The following is a 21227-nucleotide window of genomic DNA, read 5'->3' on the forward strand; positions in this document are numbered from 1 at the left end:
TGTTGTGAAGTCTGTCCAACCCTGCTCCTATCCACTTGAGGATCCCAGGCCATATTGAAGTCTCCAATCAGGATAATTTGTCCTGCTGCAAACCGTTCTAACTTGCCCAAAACCCCCTGTTAGAACGTATTTTGCCCCGAATTAGGAGCATAGATTGTAGCAATTGTATACCATGCTCTCCCCATTTGTATTTTAATGAATAGATATCTACCCTCCTTGTCCATTTCCTTGGCCAATATATTCTGACTGACACGATCTTTCCAGGCTATTAAGACCCCCCCTTCTTTCCATTATCGTTAGATTGTATAATATGTGGGTAACCAAATAATTTAAATTTATTTGCATCTTTCCTTGACACATGTGCCTCTTGAAAAGTTACTACATCAGGTTTCTCTCGGCTCAGGAACAATCCAACATTTTGTCTTTTGGGTTAAGACGTAGATTTCTTTCTTACCTCCCATCTAAATATATGTACTCTGGTGTTGCTTTGGTAGCTGACCACCCCCCCCTTATACCAATTGCCCCAACCCTCCCCAATCCCCCTCTCCATATACCCCCCTTATCCCTGGTCTAGCCCAACCCATTCCCCTTCCTCCTCATGCATTACGCTATGTAGGTTGAGAGGTTGAGCTCTACTACACACCTGGGGATAAGTTGTGCGTGTCTACCTGTACCCATCCCAACCCCGATTCCAAGTGCCGAGAACTCTTCCCCCCCCATCCTCCCGCCACGTCATAATCTCAAGCTTTCTGTCCCCGTCAAACGATGGCAACCACAACCATCACTACAATCCCAAAATTCCCAGTGGTAAAAAATAAAGTACATTGATATCTTGCATTTTACCCTCTCCGCTGAGTGTGAATGTACGCTCTATCGACACCTCTTCAGGATCGTTCTCACAATGTTTTGTCTCGAGATGTTTTTGTCCATTCCTATCTTTTGTATCTACCTGGCTCACGAACATTACGAGCTTCCTTTTGATGACTGCCATCCTCTTCTTCTTCTATCTTTAATATCCTCAATCCTTCTCCACACAAGGTGATTCGATGTTGTTTTCGTCCCTCCCATGTGAACAGATGTCCAAAGGAAATGGTCCATTTATAGCAAAATTGGTTTTTGATCAGCACTTTTACTGCTGGACCCATGAGTCTGGCCTTGAACAGAGTTACTTGCACCAAGTCCTGGTACAATTGGATTTCTGATTGGTTGACCTTGGTAGGAGTTGTTTTTCTTGCTGCCTGTAGAATTGCCTCTTCCTGTCGGTACCTTTGTATTGCCACTACAACATCTCTGGGCCTTGCTCCTGGATCTTTGCGTTTCAGGCCCACTCAATGTATTTGGTCAATCGGGACGTCTTCCCCTATTTCCAAAGCAAACAGATTGGCGAACACCTGCTGCATAGTTGTTTTTAAATCTCGATCCTCAATCGTTTCCAGGTGAGATTTGACTCGAATATTGGATCTCCTTGATCTGTTTTCGAGATCTTCCATTTCGATCTCCTTATTGTTGGTAGCCGTTGCCAGCTGATCAGTCAGTATATCAATTTTATGCGTGTCTTCTGCAACATCTTGAATCACTGTTTTATTTGTGTCGACTCGCTCTTCCAGATCATTAACCCCATAAGTACCAGGCTATTATGCAACTCTCAGGAGGATAGCTCAGGGGCAACATGCTCGCCTTGGAAGAAAGACGACATGGAGAAACACGGGTTTGATCCCTGGGTCCGCGCTTAGAAACCTCTGGGTATTGAGCGCGTTATAAATAACCTATCATATTATATCATATGCAAAAAGGATGCGCATACTCGTCCTTGGCACTTAAGGGGTTAATGACACTTTGCACCTTCTGTAGAGATGGTGCAAGTTCTGTTCTTATGAGTGTGAGTTGTGCCTGAAGTGTTTCCTTCATTTGGTCCTTGAAGTTGTTGAAGCATTTTTTAATTACTACAGTTGTCTTGCTCTGTCAACAGTGGCAATAAGACCGGTCCCGAATCTTGGTGGGTTAGCACACGTTCATTGGTAGGCATTTCTTCCCCCTCTTTGCGCCATAGCTTCAAGAGCGCACCTTCTTGTGTTTTTTTTGGTTGTAATTTGGGGGTGGGGATCCCGTCTGTAGGTTCTTTTGACCTATTCCTAAACATTGTGAAATCAATCTACAGACACAAGTTTGCCAATCCCCCCCTCCACCCTCTTGTGTCATAAAGGTGGGATCCTGAAGATTTTCACCGTGATTTCACAGGAAGGAACTGTTTTTCAAAATGCTCCCACCTTGTGCACCTCTAATTTGTTCACAGGTCTCATGTAAAGGCTTTCATTGCTCATAGTCGGGGGTTATTAGTTGTCTCGAAATGTCCACCTTTCAAAAGATCCCTGGGTTGCTTATCAGTACACTTTAAATTCAGTGCCTCCTCTACGCGACTTCAAACTTTGCAATATTGGAAGTACTCACCAATCCGCTGCAGCACTGTTGTAGCCCTCTGAGTTCAGGAGCACTCGCTGTACCTTTTGCCAGTAAGCGGGTCCACAGATCCATCGCACAACTTGTGGTCCCCAAGTATGTAACCTCAATGTGGATGGTGCTTTATAATCTTTTCGGGCACCTGTCCCGTCATTAGTGCTGGGGCACTCGCTCTCCCTTTTGTAGGCAGCTCAGGTCCTCGAGTCTGTCATTGAATCACAGTCCCTGGGTATTTCTCCTCGATACTTATGGTTCGATGTAAATATTGCGAGCACCTGTCCCTTCGTGACCCCTTCCATTGCCACTAGCTGCGCTGGGGAGTGCCACACCCTTCTGACCCCTCAGATATCACGGTCAGTTGCTGATATTATGGTGCAGACATCTGCATAATAAATACTCTTTTATTGATCCCGGGATCTTAATGAGGTCTACTTGATGGTTGTCGAGTAGATTAGGGGTCTGTTTCGTCTCCTTTTTTGAGGCGGCAGGGAGGAGCCCTCACCTTACATTGCATCTATCTCGTCGGCCATCTTGGAATCCAGCGTAGTATTGTTTTTAAACACATTAAACTGTTAGCGAGTGTTAATGTTTCCATTTCCAGAGTTAAAAGGGATATAGTTGACCCAAGAGTTATCTCAGGTAGATCTGATAGTGTGCATCACCATGCAGAGGACCACTTGTGGTATCGCCACATGGAAGCATTGGGGAAAGAGAAATGGAGCAACCCCTGCTTTGTCTGTTCATTGATTCCCTATGCAGCAGCCACACCTAGGTTGTTTTTACCTCAAGAGAGGTCACCAAAGGTAGCACATTGTTTAGTTCACCTAGCCTTATGCAGAGGCGAGGCACCGTTCAGGGACGTAAGTTCAGATAGAGTGTGTGGAAGTGAACACAACAGTATATGACAACACTTATGTGGAGTCCAAGAGGATGGAGGTCAAGGGTTTGAGTGATCTCATACTTGGGTATCAAATATGGGGACAGATGCAAATGAATGAATTTTGGGAAAAGCATGCTAGGAAGAATGAGTTTCTTTTCAGGGCATCGCATGCATCCCATTGTTGGGCTTTTTAGTTCAGGCTTTTTAGTTCAGCTCCCCAAGAATGTGGTTCTAAAAATAAATTAAACTTGTTCTGCTATATGCGGCAAGTATGTGAATAGTTTGAATTGGATTGATCAACATAAACCCCCTATAAAGTTTTGAAACTCACAAGGTTCTCCTTGTGTTTCAGAAGTAACAGCAGCATGTTTGTGGGGGCGTATTCGAACTGTACTGTAACTGTTGATCTTCCTGATAATAATGGGGTACCGCTGCTCTCATGTACCTGTACTGGATGTTTGGTGGAATGGCATACACACAACTACCGCCTACATGAGAAGGCGCTTGCTCCATGGCAACACTGCAAGCTCCTGTCCTGGTGGTACTTGATGTTAACACCCAATGACCAAGCCCATCTACTTATTGCATCAGCAGGTTTGCCGGTCTCTGAGCCTGCACCACCACTGCAGAGGTAACTGTTTAAAGCAGAAGTTCAGTGACCAGCTCAATGAGATACTTCAAGAGTATAGGATGTTCAGTAGAGCTGAAATGTTTTTGCCTCTTTTTTTACTCCTGGTATGCAAGCAGGACCAAACACCAAGTGGTTGAATATAATGAGGTGTGAGCGCATTCAAATGGCCTAAGACACTGCAAATGGGTTAAATGCAGTTAGGGAAGAACTTCAGACCATACAACTAACCTTGCAAAACTGCTGTGTCCTGGACCTGTTTACTACCATGGAGGGGGGAGTTTGTGCCAAACTGGGCACTTTTTGCTGCACGTACAGACCCTCTGACGATGCAGACAATGGAAGTTTCCCACAGGCAATTCAAGCTTTGCAGACTCTGTGCACCACCACGGAGACTGAGAGTGGGGAGCAGAACGATGACTGGTTCGCTTCAATTTATTTCATAGGTTCTCGCATGGATGAGTAATCTCCTTTTTTTGCTTGTTCTTTTTTGCACTTGCCAATTAATTATGGGGTGTTGCAAGAAAGTGATGGAAACGATAATGCCTATAATGTTGCTTGCTACAAAATCTATCAATGAGACCCCTCTTGTGAGAAATGCCCATACTCAAACTGAAAAATTGACTGGTGAAGGGCGAGCCTCGTATGGTTGAAATATGTCACTCTATCGGCCCAGAAGGAACACCTTTTAACTGCCCAAATGATCCTGATAATTACTTTGAAAATTATGTTGATCCTACTGCTGATTGGGATTGTTATATAGAGGGGATTTGAGAAACATCATGAAAGTGTGGGTACCGAAAACTCTGTGGGACAAGATGACGAAGAATGCTGGTGTAGTTCAGCTAGAGGAGTGGAATGTTAGTATGCAGGTGCAATGTTCTAAACGCAGGAGAAAATATAAGCCACGAGAATACTATTGAATACTATTGAAGTGAACATGTCTGCCTTGTGTTGAATTTCCCTCTATCATTTTATTAAGTTGTGTTCAGGTTTGGTTATTAGTAAATTAAGTTGAGGCCTGTTGAACATTACTGAAGGGAATGTTTCTGCCCTTTTGTTGAATTGGTTTTCATTTCTGCCACATCCTAGACAGTTTCTGGACTGCCAAGTACACGGCAGGATGGCTGGGCAGCACAAATATGAGTTCTTTTCCAAAGAATTAGGCATCGGTTATACTTTCTCATGAAGCCTTCTACACCATGAAATCGCGGTTTGGGTCATTGGCAGATGCAGACGAGTACGCAATAGTAACAAGGACAGATATTTAGCATGGGGGAGCAGCTGGCTTTGGGAATAACTTGGTTTGCCAAGATGTCTGGTCACACGGGAGGAAAGATCACTGTATCTAGCTGTTGCTAGTGAGGCAGGTCTCGCTCTCCTCACTACCTAGTCCTGTGATGAATACTACAAACTCCTCACTAAATCTCTCCCTAAAGTCTTCTCCCAAATGACCAGGGAAAGACGGATGCTTTCTGATCCTGACCTTGGGGGTGATGTTCTGCTGGAGGATCACCTGGGAGGAGAAAAGGCTCGGGAATGAGAGGACTCCATGGGTTGAGATGCTGTATTTTAGGATGTCTCTTCAATGCCAAACTATGTAATGTCTTGTCATAACCTTCTTTCTGTTCCATGGGAACAATAAAAAAAATTCCAAAATCCAGGAGACTTGTAAAGCTAGAGACCTCCCTTCCATGCAAAGGCACAGTGAAAGGAAATCTGTAAATAACGGCTTAAAAGAATTGCCTTCCCTTTTTCAATTAAGTCAGGTGACTAATCCTTGAGTTGTTCCTTTAAAGAATATTCTAAAGAACACACTTGGGTTTAAAAGTAAAAATCAAACTGAACTACCTAACTTTGTCATTAGTGACTTTAAGTCCCATAATTCCCTAAGTACTCAGACGAAGAAGAGGGATAAAGAGGTACAGTGTTGCAAGAGGGGTCAACCTGTTAATGCAGATGACCCACACCTGATATGATATGGCAGCGCAGGTGAAGACAGATAGAAGCAGTCTGCCAGGTTGCGTGGAGCCGCAGAAGTCCTGCATGTGGTGAGGGGATTGGAAGCGCATGCCTTGATTGAGTTCACAAGCTGGCAGTGACCCTGGAGCTCTATGTACCTGCTTGCGTGTTGAAGACAGGCGTTCTGCGAGTAAGCAGCACTTGTGTATGATTTAGAGCAGTTTTTAAAGTACTTTCGAATACCAGGCTATTGAAAAGTGGCGTAAGTGCCACTCGCGTATGAGTGAAAGTGGTTCTCGAAGTCATTTTGAATGCTGAACTGTTGATAAGCAGTGGAAGCCTTATTTAACAAAACCAAATGACTGTAACTTTAAACGTGCGAGTCTATGGGAAACCCAGCAACCTGGTGGGGCAATATTGTTAAGAATTAAGACCTACAAGCATTGCCCACGCCAAGAGAGACTAGGATCAAGGCAAATACCATCCAACAGATATTGCCAATGGCAAAAAGGGGCTACGGAAAGGTCCACAAGTTGTGAAACTTGTTGCCCATACTTTGTCCAACATATGATAAAAGCTGGTATAAACTCACATTGCCAAAGCCAAGAATAAGCCAAGGGGAAGCAGAATAAGCCCCTATCCTTGTCAGTGTTTGGTTACTTGTGCAGTGGGGAAACAAGAGTGGCAAAAAAGCTGTCCTTCTGGTAAAGGATATTCAGAGGGAGAGGAGCATTATTTACAGGAGATTATTAAAGAGCACCAATGTGAATCTAGTTTTCCCTGAAGAGTTGTTAAAGGTTTTGAAGCTGCAAACTGTTGAATACAGTGAAGCTGTTGTGAATCTTTTGTTAATCTTTTGTCAGTTGACCTTGACCTCAAAAGCACTTGTTGTTGTGAAGTGCTTTTCAGGCAGGGCAGTATACCCGGAAGGCCTGGCATGGGAGAAATCCAGGTGGAAGTTGAAGTGCTACAAAGTGCTCCTGACAAAGACAGTTTATATTGTTTGTGGTTCTGAAAGAAGAACTGTATGAAGCTGCTACAAAGAAGTTGTATTTCTTGAGAACTTATCAGTTGTGGGAAATCATCCTGACCAAGACCATTACTGTTGCTTTTGATCAACTGAAAAACGTTCCTTTATCGAAGGACGATAAATTGTATACTTGTTCAAGGAAGAGGAAGAGCCTTCCATTTTCTTTGTTGAATCACTGGTGTGTTGGAACTTTCTATTGGCAAGTTTAAGTTGCAAAGAACTGTATTGGAACTTTGTTGCAAACCAGGATTTCCTTATTTTCTTTTCTTGAACTGTGAAGCAGAATCCAACTTAAGTCTGGGGAAGGGAAATTTGCTCAGGTTATAAGGAGAGAGAGTGTGGTTCCATTACAAATTTAATCATTATTGTTTTGACCTGCCATGCATATCCTTATTTATTGTATGTATAAGTGTGAGGGAGAGATATCTTCTGTTTGGGTGTTTCCTTTTGTCTATTTTAGGCAGGGAAATACTCATCAGGGTATGGATAGTGAGGCGTTTATCCAACTTTCTAATTTAATAAAATGGCATTCGTTGAAAAACCTACCTTCAAAAAATTGTCCACCTCAAAATTCTGACCCCTCACAGTCCTCTGCCATGGGATGCACATAGAATGTTAAATATTGTTGCAGTAGCCAATTAGGATAGGGCAATTTGTAATTAGTCTGTATACACAGGAGCTAACAGGATGCTTAGAATGTACTTACACCTAATATCTAGAATGTATACAAATGTATTCTAATTTTGTAGTTTTCACCTTTACATATTGTGCCCAATGTCTGCAGGTCGAGAATCTTTAGTCTTTGTGGTCTCACGAGACCCGTTGACCTCCTGGCCATTATTGCCTTCCCATTAAACTTGTGTTTTTTGCAATTTGTGCATCTCTTCATTGATTCCTGGAAATTACTAAGGGTCTACAGCGTCGACAGTCAAACATTGACATTCATTTCCCTTCTGCTTAATTTAGCCAACTTATTCAATCATTTTACACAGGCTATATGTCCCCCTGGATGGAAGATGGTTTATAGACACATGTACACTCATTCCAAAGACAGGAATTTACAATGCTGCATCCCATTATTAGGAAAACTGTTTGTTTGGGAACGATCACATAATTATATGAAGAGTCCCCCGTTTCTACATTGATGAATCCCAGTATGGCATAACTGCCAATTTCAGCATATTTTTCTTGTTTACGTGGAATGAAGCAGTATTGCACACCTTGAAGATTTTCTAGATAGCAAAAACAAACATATCGCTTGGCCCTCACCTGGTGTCTCTCGTTTACCTAACTGAAAATGAAAACATGTAAATACTTATTATGAAGCAGTTGTTTTAGAAAAGGACCCCTCCGTTATCACAGATGTTCAAAATAGTAAAGTGACCAACTCACATAATAAATATATCAGACTCTATGCTTAAACTTACAGTTTAAAGTGCTTCAGGATTTGTACTGGACCCACATTTTTTTTATAAATTTGGATTATCTACTACAGAGGTTTGTTGGAGATGTGGCCAAGTCATTGCTGACTTTTTTCATATTTTATGGTCTTGACCAATACTTCACAACTTCTGTTAGCTTATCAGGGATATGAGTTTCATTTGTTTGGGTGTTGGACTAATTGAACCTGTTGTTAGTATTTAATTTTTCATTCGCTATCCAACTACACAACACCTAATGAACAACCATACATTTGGTGATCACTCCGCTATTGACGGCAAATGTTGCTGCGCTTGGTTTATGGAAGAGATTCAAATCCTAGGCAATTGAGGTTTGGATTACGAATATGGTAACATTTGAATGTGTAATACAGAATGAATGATCAAGTTACAATTTACTGTGAATTCTGAACTCCCTTTCTTCATACCATACTTCATATATAGTGTACGGCTAGCACTTATGATATGTGTTGTATATGTAGATGGCATGACCATTGCTTCTCTTTCTCTGAAGAATATGATCTTCCTCTTTTTAGAAAGTACAAACATAAAATGCAAATAGTTCAGTCTAAGGTGTGACTCATTTCCTTGCTTGTGCTCTAGTTGTATGCTGTACTTGTTATCGTGTACTTGGTATCTTACTTGCTAGTGAAGAGTGCCCGCTAGTGCATCCCAACTTTGCCACACACAGTGCACTGATGTTTTGATTTCTACTTTGCCTGCTCTGTATCATGCAAGTTTGAAACCATGTCTTATTTGGGAGGTGATATCCCTCAGTCCAAGTGGCTATAATCCTCAACTAGGGACAGCAAGGCATAAATTAGTCTTGCAAAATTGATTAGTCAAGACTGCTATATAAAAATATTTTGATTATCAATTCAACATATATGATTAGCAAATGTGTATATCCTTATTTCAATCAGGTGCACTGCAAGGCATGTTCCCCCTGCAAGGCAGTAGAGGGCCTAGGGACCTCGCAGGCTTGTTTCACCGCTGGTGCTATAATGAGGATTCCTTTTGTAGGCCATGTGACTGGACACCGCTACCCTTGCAAATTCAACAGGGCTTCCCACAAGTCCCTCGCAAATAGTTACCACAAACTTATCAATCGGCAGAGCATTTAAATGGCACGCTCCTTATTAGTGGTGGTTCATTGATAACCATTGTTCATTGATAACCATTGTTTCTGATAAGTGTTCACTTTCTCTTCACATGATATGCAGTAGCAAGCATGAGTCTGTCAACCAATGACTACAAGAAGGTGCCTTTATCATACAATACTTTTTAATGTGTGTCTAAGTCTTAAACGTACATTTCCCAAGCCCATAGGATGTTCTTTGCTTCACATTACTTTACGTTCTTGTAGTTTTCCATTCAAGAATAGATAAAAAAGCTACAACCATATTATTTGTTCTAAACATGATATTTTTGTTGTAAGTTTCAACACATCTCTACAAAATAGAGTATTCTTTAAAACTAAAGAACTATTTCTGTCAACTAAAGCTAGGAAGATATTTGGTTAAGGGCCTCAAATCCCGGCTTCACATTTAACTAAAGTGTGTGATCCTTTGCCAATCATTTTATCTCACTTTTTGTTATCTGCCAAAATTAGAAGTGCCCACAAGCCATTTAGTTGACATGTGTATGCTACACAAAAAAGCGTACTCAAGGTACTTGCTGCGTCATATATAATAATGATAATGCCACTTGTTAATCTGCACATCAAAGTTATTTGTCTCTTGGCTTACGTAAAAAATGTTTTGTAATGTAACTTACCATCACGTTGAGTATCTAAGGCTACATTAGAGCTAATTGTCTGTGGTATCACTTCCAGCAATGTCAATACATATGCAAATTAGTGGTGTCTTCATGTATTTTTTCTCACAGCCACGTAAATTATAAACCTGGCAACTTTCAGTAGAAAGCAAAGTTCACGTTTGTATTGGAAGTTGAATGTCACCATGCACATCAAGTTCCCATCACATGGCATGTGCATTAATTAAAAAAGACTAGAATAGGCTACGCTTCGCATGCTTTTTCCGGACTACAGAGCCTGGTAATTGATGGGTTAACCACAATCTTAACTTTTGCTGCAGTCATTGAATTAACATGATGTCCAAATGGTAACATGCACAATACCCACAGCAACACGTATGATGGCACTGCAGCTTTGCATGAGCAATGTATACTTTCACATGTGCACACCTAACCTTTCTTATGCAGCATAGCTTTTCAGGCACTCAAACTATAGCTTTTCACATGCATACACAGCAAATATGTGCATGTGCACACTCAGCCTTTCACATGCATGCACACAATAGCTTTTTGCATGCGCACATGAAAGCCTATCGTATTTAAGGCTGTTGCAGTCTGAGTGGAATATAGAGTTCAGCGAAGGTGGGCAGCGAGGAGAGGAGACTTAGAAGACTATTGATTTAGGAAACAAGATGGGTGAGAAAAAAATACATAAAATAAGAGCCTCTCAGTAAAGATGAGGGAGGGGAATGGGCAAGAGAGAAAGTTATAGGGCCTGATGGATACACGTGAGAAAAGTGAACAAAAAAGGGGTATACCATCAATAAAGGGTGCAGAAGTGAGCAAAGAAATAATGAAATAGAAAAACTCTGGGAAACAGAATTGGGAGAAAGGACAGATCAGAGAGAACGGCTAACTCATTTAGTACCATCCAGAGTCCCTCCCAATATTTACAGTGGAAGGCAGACAAGCTCCCACATAGCCGCACTTATCTGCAGTTTCAATCATCCAAATTGCTAATTAAAAGTAAACATTGGGGTCAGCCTGTAGCCTGGATCTCTGCTTTCCTTTATATAGGTCCTATACTGTCCTGAAGCTTGGTGCAAAGAATAATAAACATGCTCATCTTCTCTGAAATTACATCACAGTTAAGGTGACATGATTTATAAAATGAAAAGCAATCATTATTGTCTAGTGAATTGTGATGCGATACCGGTTATTTTATGCTTTGGGACAAATTCATTGCATTGCTGTGAATGTTACCCCTACTTACCACGTACCATTTTCTACTAATACAGTATCACAAACCAAGGTATTTCCATCTTGATGTGATGATTAACGGATACACTGTAATTGATGATATGCTCAGCTATTTCATTGCTGGTCATACTGTATTTCATTCATCACATCCGTTTACTTAAACATAATGATTTTTTCCCCTCTCTATTGTTGAACTGAATTTCAAATCCCTATGATGGATGCTAGGGCTCACTTATTGGATTTGTTAGTTGTATGGGATGTACTTTTAATCTAGAATATTTATTAAAAATTATTATAAAAATAGTTTACAGCCTTGTATGTTAATATCGATATGTATCCTTGGCAAATTCAATAGCGGATATGTCTGTGAATTCCCTGGACCCCACTAAAAATGCACATATTTAAACTGTTACACAAAGTGTATCATCCAGGGATACTATGTCTCTCCTGCTGATAGCAGCCTTAGAGGAGCTCAGTGTCTCTTGTTACTCCTCCTTCTTTCTCCCTAGTGTGCTTTCATCTCTGCTGTCTTCCCCATATTCATGTGTCAAAGGCAGCGAATCTGGGGAGGTCGGCAGGCAAACTGAGCAAAGCCACGGGGAGAGCTGATATGCCATGCCATTCTCCCACTGAAAGCAGCAGCAGATTGGTGTGGCGCTTTTGACTCCCCCTTTTTTGCCTCAGCAAGGCTTCCCCAATACTACCCACTTCCCTGGTTTCACTTTAAAAGTTAGCAAACAAGATCCGGCTGCTGCACTCCACCTGCTGTCAACGGCAGAGAGGCCAGAAAGCTTTGTGGGGGGAGCAAGCATTGGAATACTTAGTGTGTCCCTTCAGCCTGCATCATTGCCATAATGAGCTACTTTACCAGTCTGGAATCTTTCGTTAATGTGTTTACATGGCCTCTTGAAGCTGATCTTATGCTAACTGAAAATGAAGGAACTTGGCCTTACTATGCTAACTGAGCCCATGACATCTGACCTCATGTACTAACTGAGCATCCTGGAATTTGGCATTAACGTGATTACTGAATCATGATTTCTGGTCTTGTTTGCTACCTGTGCTAATGGAATCGACCTTACTGTGCGGAATGGGCATAATGCCTTGATATGATAAATGGGCATTATGGAACCTGGGACTACTATGCTAGCTGGACACTTCCAAGGCAATGATGTCAGTACCTGGGCAGTAGATGACACAGGTGAATACCTTGCGGTTGGATGGCAATGGGATGAGTGTATAGCCATTCAATAGCAGTTCCTGGTATAGACTACAAATATGTGCCTTATCATGTGAGTACCAGAGCACACCATGGAAAGTGAGGGTGTTCCTTGATCATATGATTGCAATAGCTGTAAAATTGAATATCTGTCCATATACTGCTAATGCCTAACTATTTCTATTACAGTATCTGTACAAAAGCCCCACATGTTGACTTTGTCAATGTCTATTAGATGCCAAGCCTCTGAAATCTTACCAATTGTGTATTAACAGTGGAAAAGTAAACATTGGAGAATGTGTCATCCTTAAACTCAGTGTCTGGGATGAATAGACCAGGGAAATATGTATAATACAAAGCTGCTGTTTCACGTGAATGCTTTAGACCAAGCATACTTATAAATATGATTTGTTTAAGCAGCGCATGCATTTTGTTTTGCTGCAATTTCATAAACGATTCATTTGTGGATGTTATTTAGACTCACAATTTAGTTCACGTGTCTCTGTTAAAATGGTTCTGTATGTGTATTCTATCTGCAGTGCATTTTGAAACACCATTTTGCATTGTGGCTCTGGTCATCAGGAGGCACACCCAAAGTTTTGCAGCTGCAATTGCTACTTGAAGTATGGCATGGTAGACATTGCAAAGTTAATGAATAAGCAATTGAGCATAGAAGATGGAAATGATTACTTGTATTGTAACTGAGTCCTTTTATATTCACAGGTCCACCTCCATCCTAAAAGGCAGAGCCACAAGTACAACCCAGTGTCGCTTCCAAAAGACCTTCCTGAACGTGATTGGAGACGCGGCTCCATACCTTTCCAGAGGATGGATTTATTTGCTGTGCTTTGCATAGAAACAAGCCACTACGTAGCTTTTGTTAAATATGGGAGAGAAGATGGTGCCTGGTTATTCTTTGACAGCATGGCAGATCGAGATGGTATTTGTTTTCTACTTCTGTTAAATTGTTTACTATATCAAATGTCTTAAGATGTGTAATTATAAAATCATAATACCTGGTCCAATTGAGATTTCAATAAATTACTATGTTTGTATGCTCTTTTCACAAAACATGATTTTAGTTGATTCCTTAAAAATAAACGTGTCTGTATATCGTTCTCCCCACCTCAATGTCATCAACCCTTCATATTTTTGCACACAATCTTAGGTTCTTTGTTTTCTGCCTTGCAAATAAATTCACTAACTCTGCATGTGCTGACTAACTTAATGTTCAAGAAAAGTGCTGGAAATAAACCTGATAGAAACGTGTCAATTTTTGAACAAATATACCAACTACAAAGTGGGTGTTGGTATATTTGTGTTATGGTACTAATGACGTTATTCTTAATACCCCTTTTTCCAGAGCCGCTCTGCCACCCCGATTGGAGTGTCCAAGACCCCTCCGCCCCCTCACCCCCCCTGCCAGCAGGGGTTGTGGTAGGAATAGAGATAGGGAAAAGCATATATCTTCACTGCAACAGCAAAGAGAGAAGCCAACAACCCCTGCAGTAGGCAGCAAATCTTTCATCTGCCCAGGAGAGGTTTACTAATGTCACATTATTTTCTATTGATAGTCAGCAGAGTGTAGACAGGCTCCGAAACGGGCCATTTCTAAATCCACATACACTCTTCGGAGTGTTCTCAAGAAGACATTCTACGGGATATTGGCATGGAACAAATACATTATGTCCTGGACACTGCATGGGATCCCGAACATTCTCGGGCCAGTAGATATACCTCTGTTGTGTGAAGAATTGCAGTCCTTTGGCACCAGAAACCAAGTAGAAAATCAATGGATGCAAACTATCCATGAAGTACACTATTCCTGTGCCTGTGTGAAACATGCAGACTCTACAATACAACTATATTCCTTGAAAGGTTGTGTAGGAACACTTCATACACGATGCCAGGACATTGGTAAGGTCAGAGCAGAATTAGAACATCACCCAATGTATGTTGAGTGCAATTTGAATGGAAACTTTTAGTAGAAAAGCTGTACTACTACCGAATGGATCCTACATCGTGAAGTTCAATGCTTCATGCTGTCATGTTTTTTTGGGGGCTACCAGCCTGATCACTGTCTCAAAGGTGGTTTACTCAAAGGTCGTTTACTAAATATGAATCTGCATATGCATCGAGGCTTGGCTCCATGGCTCAGATATGCCACTTTAAGCATGGTTAGACATGAAATTACATGTCACTAAGTGGGTGGTTTCCAGTAAATCTTCAGCCTCTGCCATAGTCACGAATACTGAATAGTGGGGGGTTTTCTAATGCGTCCATAGCCACTTCCAGGGTCATCATAGGTTTAGTATTTGGTAGCCACCGGCTATCATCATGGATTTCCTTCCTCTTCCTCACTTGTGATTTGCAAATTTGGAATGTCCCTGCCGTTGTGGTAACCATTCTAGTGTTGGGCTTCCTATGTCGGGATGCAGGGGTGTGCTCTCAACATTCCCCGGCTTGTAGTGAAGTGAACCTGCTTTTTAAATTATATATTTCTACGCTGTTAAAAAACCTATGTTAGTGTTCCAAAATGACTACTCCCCGGAGCAGTTCAAGGATGAGTAGTGGCTCAAATGCTTACTCAGCCCGCCACTTGTACAAAACGAGTGTGATCCCAATCATAAAGGTGAAACAGGAACAGTCCAGAGATATACCTTCTTCGCATTTTGTAGTAACGTGGGCCGAGGTCAGGCTATACACTTAAGAGGGGTGTAAAGGTCAAATATTAGCAACCCAAACAACGAAGTACAACAGTCCAAAATAAAGAAATGTCCAATCAGGGTTCAATGAAAATATACATACTTTAATTAAATACAGCATATGCAATAATAACTCGAAGGAAAAATACTACAGAAAACCCACCCCTGTGGGAAGAAAAGAGACTATGCAAAAATAGAATGATGCAGCACTCTGAGTAATGGAACATGGGTGAAAAGCAATCAATAACCACAGTGTTTGTAAAACGATATGTTCTTGTGCGACAAAATGGATTAAGAATTACCTAACACTCCGTAGGGCCCAAAGATGGACCTAGGAGGAAGTTAGCAGTCAATGCTTTCTCACTGTTCTTGGCGGTTTAACAGATTTGAACCAGGCTTCTTGGTCCTGTGCAAGTGATTAAAATCGAGTTCCGATGCAGCGAGTCCTGAAGATCCAAACGAGGAGCAGGCGTTGGGTTCAAAGTGAAGCATGCAACAATTTGAAGTCATAGCAATGAGATTCTGGTTCGAGCCAAGGCAGCGACACACTCAGCTGGCACAGTGCGGAGGCGATCTGGTTCAAGGATACAGCAACGACGGTCTGAAGAGTTTGAAGAAGTGCCAAAGACAGCATTAGCATGTTCTGTTGGTTTGAATACATTTAAACATGGGCAAGATAGTGTGAAGGCATCAGAAAGTTTCACAGACAACAGAATAAAGTTTGGGCTATAAACCTTTATTAAAATCAAAATGAGGTGGGGATAAGGCCTACCCTGCCCATTGCTAAGGGGGGATTTCCCAACCTAAATAAAATCAAGGATAGTCTGTGCAGGAAGTCAGGAAGTCCAAAGAAAATATCCGTCTCTGTCTAAAACCTGTACTTGCCCTCACATCTGTTTGTTCAAACTGTGTAGGGATATCGGCTTCAGATGAATAAGTGTTCAAACAGAAGTTCAAAGCTTCTTCCAACTCTGTCATAAAGGGACTCTCCCTTCCCCAGAATTCCAAATAGTTCAATGTCAATCAACATGGGGTTACCTTTCCCAAGCTTCCAGGTCTCTCAATGTTTTCACAACATGATTCCTGATGAAAGAGAAATGCGTAATACCGTGTCCCATCCAAGAGTGCCTCACCTCCACTCCCCAAGTCTCCTTCTCGCAGGTGATCCTCCCTCGCATATCCACCTCCAGGGTCAGGATCCAAAAGCGATGGTCTTTGCCTGGCCACGTGGTGGGAGGATATATAGGGGAAAGAAGTGATGATACCCTATGATTACTCACACTGGGAACCAGTTGAAAGTTAAATGACATCCAATGGTTATGGCAAGGTATGGCTGTACTTACAATAGGCCACTACATCAAACCAATTATACCTTTACATTTATATTTAGCCAAATTACCACAGGGCCTTGGGGATACACAGTTGTATATAATGCCCATCATGGGTGCCTGCTGTTAAAGGCAGCCCAAGAATGTTAGAATAAATTAGATTGATTGTCATGAATGTACCCTCCCACCCCACTCCCTACCTAACCTGAGACTGGGTGGCCTACTCCCCCATATTTCCTCTCTTCGTTGCTTGCAGATTCCCTGCAGCCTAATTGCCTACCCTCCTCCCTCACCCATGGCGACGCTCCCTTGTATTGATCCTTTGCGATCTGCTTCCCTGACCGTGTACTTGCTTTCCAAAGCAAGGTCCGCACTCAATAAATAACCTAATAATAATGAAATAACAATACATGTTACTCTGTGGCTGCTATGCTGCCAAGTACATGGCAGTTGCTGGGATGTCAGTAGACTGAGTCATGTGTACTATACATTTTTAGCATGGAGCATTTAGAAAGTTAAGCCTGGTTAGCACACATCACGTTCCGAGAGAGAAAACGGCATTGTTTTACACAGCAGAAATCAAAAAGGCTTGGTCTTAACACCTACACAGGTGGCACTTCTTCACAGATATGATTAAATGTATCTACCCTGTGGCAAAGGTGTCAAGGAATTAATGCCAATGTAAACTGACGGACATTGCTCTGTGACCTTTGTTCCCTTTTTCCACATGCCCAGCAAATACATTGATTGCCTCAGATAAATTCTGACGCATTTTCATATTTGTTTCAAATTCCTTCGAATTTCTTCCTTTATTCGACCTTGTTGACTCCAAAACATTCGGGTTTGAATGAATGCTGTGATTGTAGCACTAAAATGTTGTTGAACAATCCACTTAGATTTTGTCTGTGGTGCCTCAGTGCCGACCATGTAGTGGCAGATTGTGGCTCATGTCAAAACATCATGCCAAAAGCCCTAAAGGAGAGAGCCTCTAATTTGACCCTGGTTCATTCGACATCCAAGCCACCTAGTTTGATGCCATCCGAACGAAAACCTGATGATGGCAAAAGCTCTGCGGTCGAGAAATCGCTGGGGAGGGAGAAGAAACGTTTGAAAAAGCACAGTAAAAGGACCCATTTGAGGAGCAACTCCCGTCAATCGTCGTCTTCCTCATCCAAGAAGAAGAGGAGAATAAGGAGGCACTTGTCCACAGACTCGTCACCAGATAGGCAGGTACGCTTTCCCTCCAAATTCGCTTCGGCGGAAAAGTGGGAAGAGTTTTGTATCAAAATGATGCAGGTCTTTGAGAAAGCAATTTATCTGGGAAAAAGACCTCTGAGCCCACTTGGGGCCTGGAGCGCCACGGAAGACATCCATCTTGGCTGGCGCGGTGAGGGGGCCTAGAACGCCAGGGAGATCTGCTGGTATCAACGGCTGTGCTGGAGCCATAGGTCCCACCCCCCTCCTGTGTTTCTCCCTGTCGGGAGAAGAGACTGCCCTCCCCTGTCACCTATGGCCGTAGTGCTGCTGGGGAGGGGTGGTAGAGAGCTTGGTGGCAGCCCTGGTTGGTGTTGTGGACATCTGTGAGTGAGGAGGGGAACCCTCGAGCTGCGCTGTCCTCTTGTGTCAGTGAGCTTGATACGCCTGGTCCCCTGGAACTGTGCAGGAAATACCACTGCAGCACAGAGGATTGCTAATCAGACATATAGGCCCCTGCCTCCATTTGCCTGCCTCCTCCTGATCCTACTTGTTGCTGAGCAGCGTCGCCTCTGTCACGATGTTGACAGGCTTTAGGGGTGCTGTCACCTCTACTGTAGATGAAGAAGGTGACCTTACGCTCCAGAATAACTGCCTAGCCTTCTTGTTCTGGAGAGTCTGCGAGGACAGGCCTGCATGGCTGAGGTGCGTTCAAGCCCATGGCGAAAGGCCCTACACATCAGGGTCAACAGACCTTTACTAGGAAATCTAGAAATAGGAACAACAACCCAGTGGGGGCGCAACCAGTGGTGATTGAGGCTCGTCCAGGTCCTCCGAAGACTAGCCCAACCGAAATGGGCTTGTTTCTGGCTTGATTCTGGCACAAATGAAGTTGGGTCTCGACTCATTGAACTCCAAACTTGACAGCCTGGTGTGCAAGGTGGATCCAAATGCAGCACAGGATCGACAAAGCAAGTGGCTGTATAACAGAAGCCTTGTCTAGGATAAGCCACCTTGAAGATGGTGACGAGCAAATGCAGCGCAACATTCATAGGCTGCAATTGGAAATGAAGAAGGTACAGGCCAGGAGCAAAGACTTGGAAGCAAGGTCCCTTAGGAATAACGTGCGAGTGGTAGGTCTCCCGGAGTCAATACCATCTTCCACTTCATGGATACCTTTATCAGAGAGGTTCTGCAGGCACCTATACGGTCTCCCCAGTTCCTGGTGGAGAGAGCCGCCAGATCCCTGGAACCAGCCCCGAAGCCAGGCCAACACCCCAGATCCTTAATAGTATGCCTGCTTAATTATTGAGGCGAGGCGCGAGAGCTGGGGTATCTTCGATATCATGAAGCTTGAATCTCCTACCCTGATTTAAGCATGGCCGCCCAAAAAGCTCACCAGACATTTTTTTGAGCCAAGAAGAGACTCAGAGACGGATGTGTCACGTATGCTATGCTTTTCCCTGTACGACTCCAGAGTAGTATGGAAGAACAAAACTAATTTTTTGCACAAATTTTTGGAATCGCTAGTCTCTGCTTTGGGGGCACCCCCATGAGACCCTAATGTTGAGTTAGATGCTGTACACACTCGCTGCCAGATCATTGTATCGACCCGTTTACTATCTGCCACCAGTGTGTGTGAAAGATTTATTTTCCCTTTCAAAGAATGTAACGTATAAGCCCATATTTTGGTTTAAGTGATTGAGCTGCTGTGGGCGCCTCTAGCCAGAGACGGTGGGTTCGGCTCTCTTAGTACCCCTAGGCGATAGGCGCTGTTACATTGTGTATTTGGGGTTACACGGCTAGTCGAGGAGGCCAGTGAGGGTGTGTCAGCAGGTACGGGGTCTCAGAGACTGTGACTAGGATGCAGTTGTTTTGGGTTTCTTTGTAAAATGGTAATAGCACACACTACTGAGATAGTTTTGAATTGGGAGGCTGGGTGTGCAGCGGCCTCGGCATCGCTTTTGGGTACATATGTGGTAAATTCAAAGTATAGGTAAGAAATAAATGTACAATTCTGAGCTGGAATGTTTGGGGTCTCAATAAGGTCATAAAGGCTATGAAATGTCTGGCCTACTGTGAAGGACAGTAGGCTAAAATAATTTTTATCCAAGAATCACACTTTGCTGGGTCTGGGCCTATATCATTTGTTAATTCCGTGGACCCTCACAATATTATACGTCATACTCCTCTAACTCTTGGTGGGTACTGACACTAGTCCACAAAACCCTCTCTTTTATTCTGGAATCCTTTGAAGCAGACCCAGAACGATATGTCTTAAGTGGTGCCCTGTTTGTAGCTTGTGTTACATTGGTTAATGTCTATGCCCCTAATATCGACCATCCCCAGTTTTTCTTGTCCTTGGTCGACAAATCTCGAAAGTATCTAGATACATAACTGGTGTAGGCGGGAGACTTTAACGCTATACTTGATGTCAATAAGGACAGGTTAAGCACCAACCCTAGATCACCGACGTCTTCAGCATGTGAGATGCGGGAGGCTATGTCATTTTGTAATATTCATGATGTTTGGCGCACACTCAATAGGGGCAAGTCTGACTTTTCGTTGTACTCCTCGATAAATGACATGTACTTGCGTATCGACCTAATATTGGCAAGCCCGGCCATAGTACATGACCGAGAACTTTGTCATGTACTATGTTACACAGAACTATGCCGGACCACTCCCCGGTTTGCTGGTGGCATTTGAAGCTATGTTAACCTGAAGGCCCCTTTGGAGATTCAAGCTGCAGGATCTGCTGGATCTAGCCTTTAAGGGCGAGCTGAAGTCGGCACTTTCTGCATTTTTTTTAAATGTTTGCATTTGTAAAGCGCACTACAGCCCAGGGGCATCGAGGCGCTGTTGCAAGAAAGTGTCTTAGTTACAGGTAAGAGGGCCTTGCTCAGGGTTACATGGAGCGAAAGCCTAACATAATGAAGTGAGGCAAGTACATGGGTGGTTGTGCTGTTGCATATATCTTACATACATATCATACCTTAGTTGATGGGGTTTCAAAGCATGGTTAGAGGTTGCATACAACCCTAGAAGGCACCAAGGCCAATCGGGCCCAGTTATACAAACAGAATTTTTATGGCTTTCCGGAAGGCTGTGTGCGAGTCAATGTTTATCAGGTGTGGTGGAAGGGCATTCCAGTGGGTCGCGGCAATGACAGGGAAGCTAGATCCTCCCGTGCAAGTCCTCAGAGTCTTATGAATGGTGATTCGGTTTCTGTATGTGGGTCTGTCTGTAGTCGGTTTGGCTATTCTCTGTGATGGGTAAAGGGGGGCAGAAATTTGTGTGTGAGGGTGAGAGTTTTGAAAATGATGTGTTCCTTGATGGGGAGCCAGTGGACTAATTTCCTGGTTGCAGA

General features: G+C 42.9%; 1 protein-coding gene across 9 annotated transcripts in view; it reads left to right on the top strand.

Annotated features, from left to right (window-relative positions):
* The window catches only part of CYLD (CYLD lysine 63 deubiquitinase), a 1796774-nt gene that overhangs the window by 1762767 nt on the left and 12780 nt on the right, over positions 1-21227 (top strand). For all 9 annotated transcript variants that reach the window (XM_069639469.1, XM_069639490.1, XM_069639472.1 and 6 more), the window contains one exon: positions 13354-13570. In XM_069639469.1, the coding sequence (XP_069495570.1) occupies positions 13354-13570 (217 nt within the window). The remainder of the gene's footprint in view (positions 1-13353; positions 13571-21227) is intronic.

The sequence above is a fragment of the Ambystoma mexicanum genome, chromosome 1q (assembly GCF_040938575.1).
Source record: "Ambystoma mexicanum isolate Mex_15411 chromosome 1q, UKY_AmexF1_1, whole genome shotgun sequence".
Taxonomy (NCBI): domain Eukaryota; kingdom Metazoa; phylum Chordata; class Amphibia; order Caudata; family Ambystomatidae; genus Ambystoma; species Ambystoma mexicanum.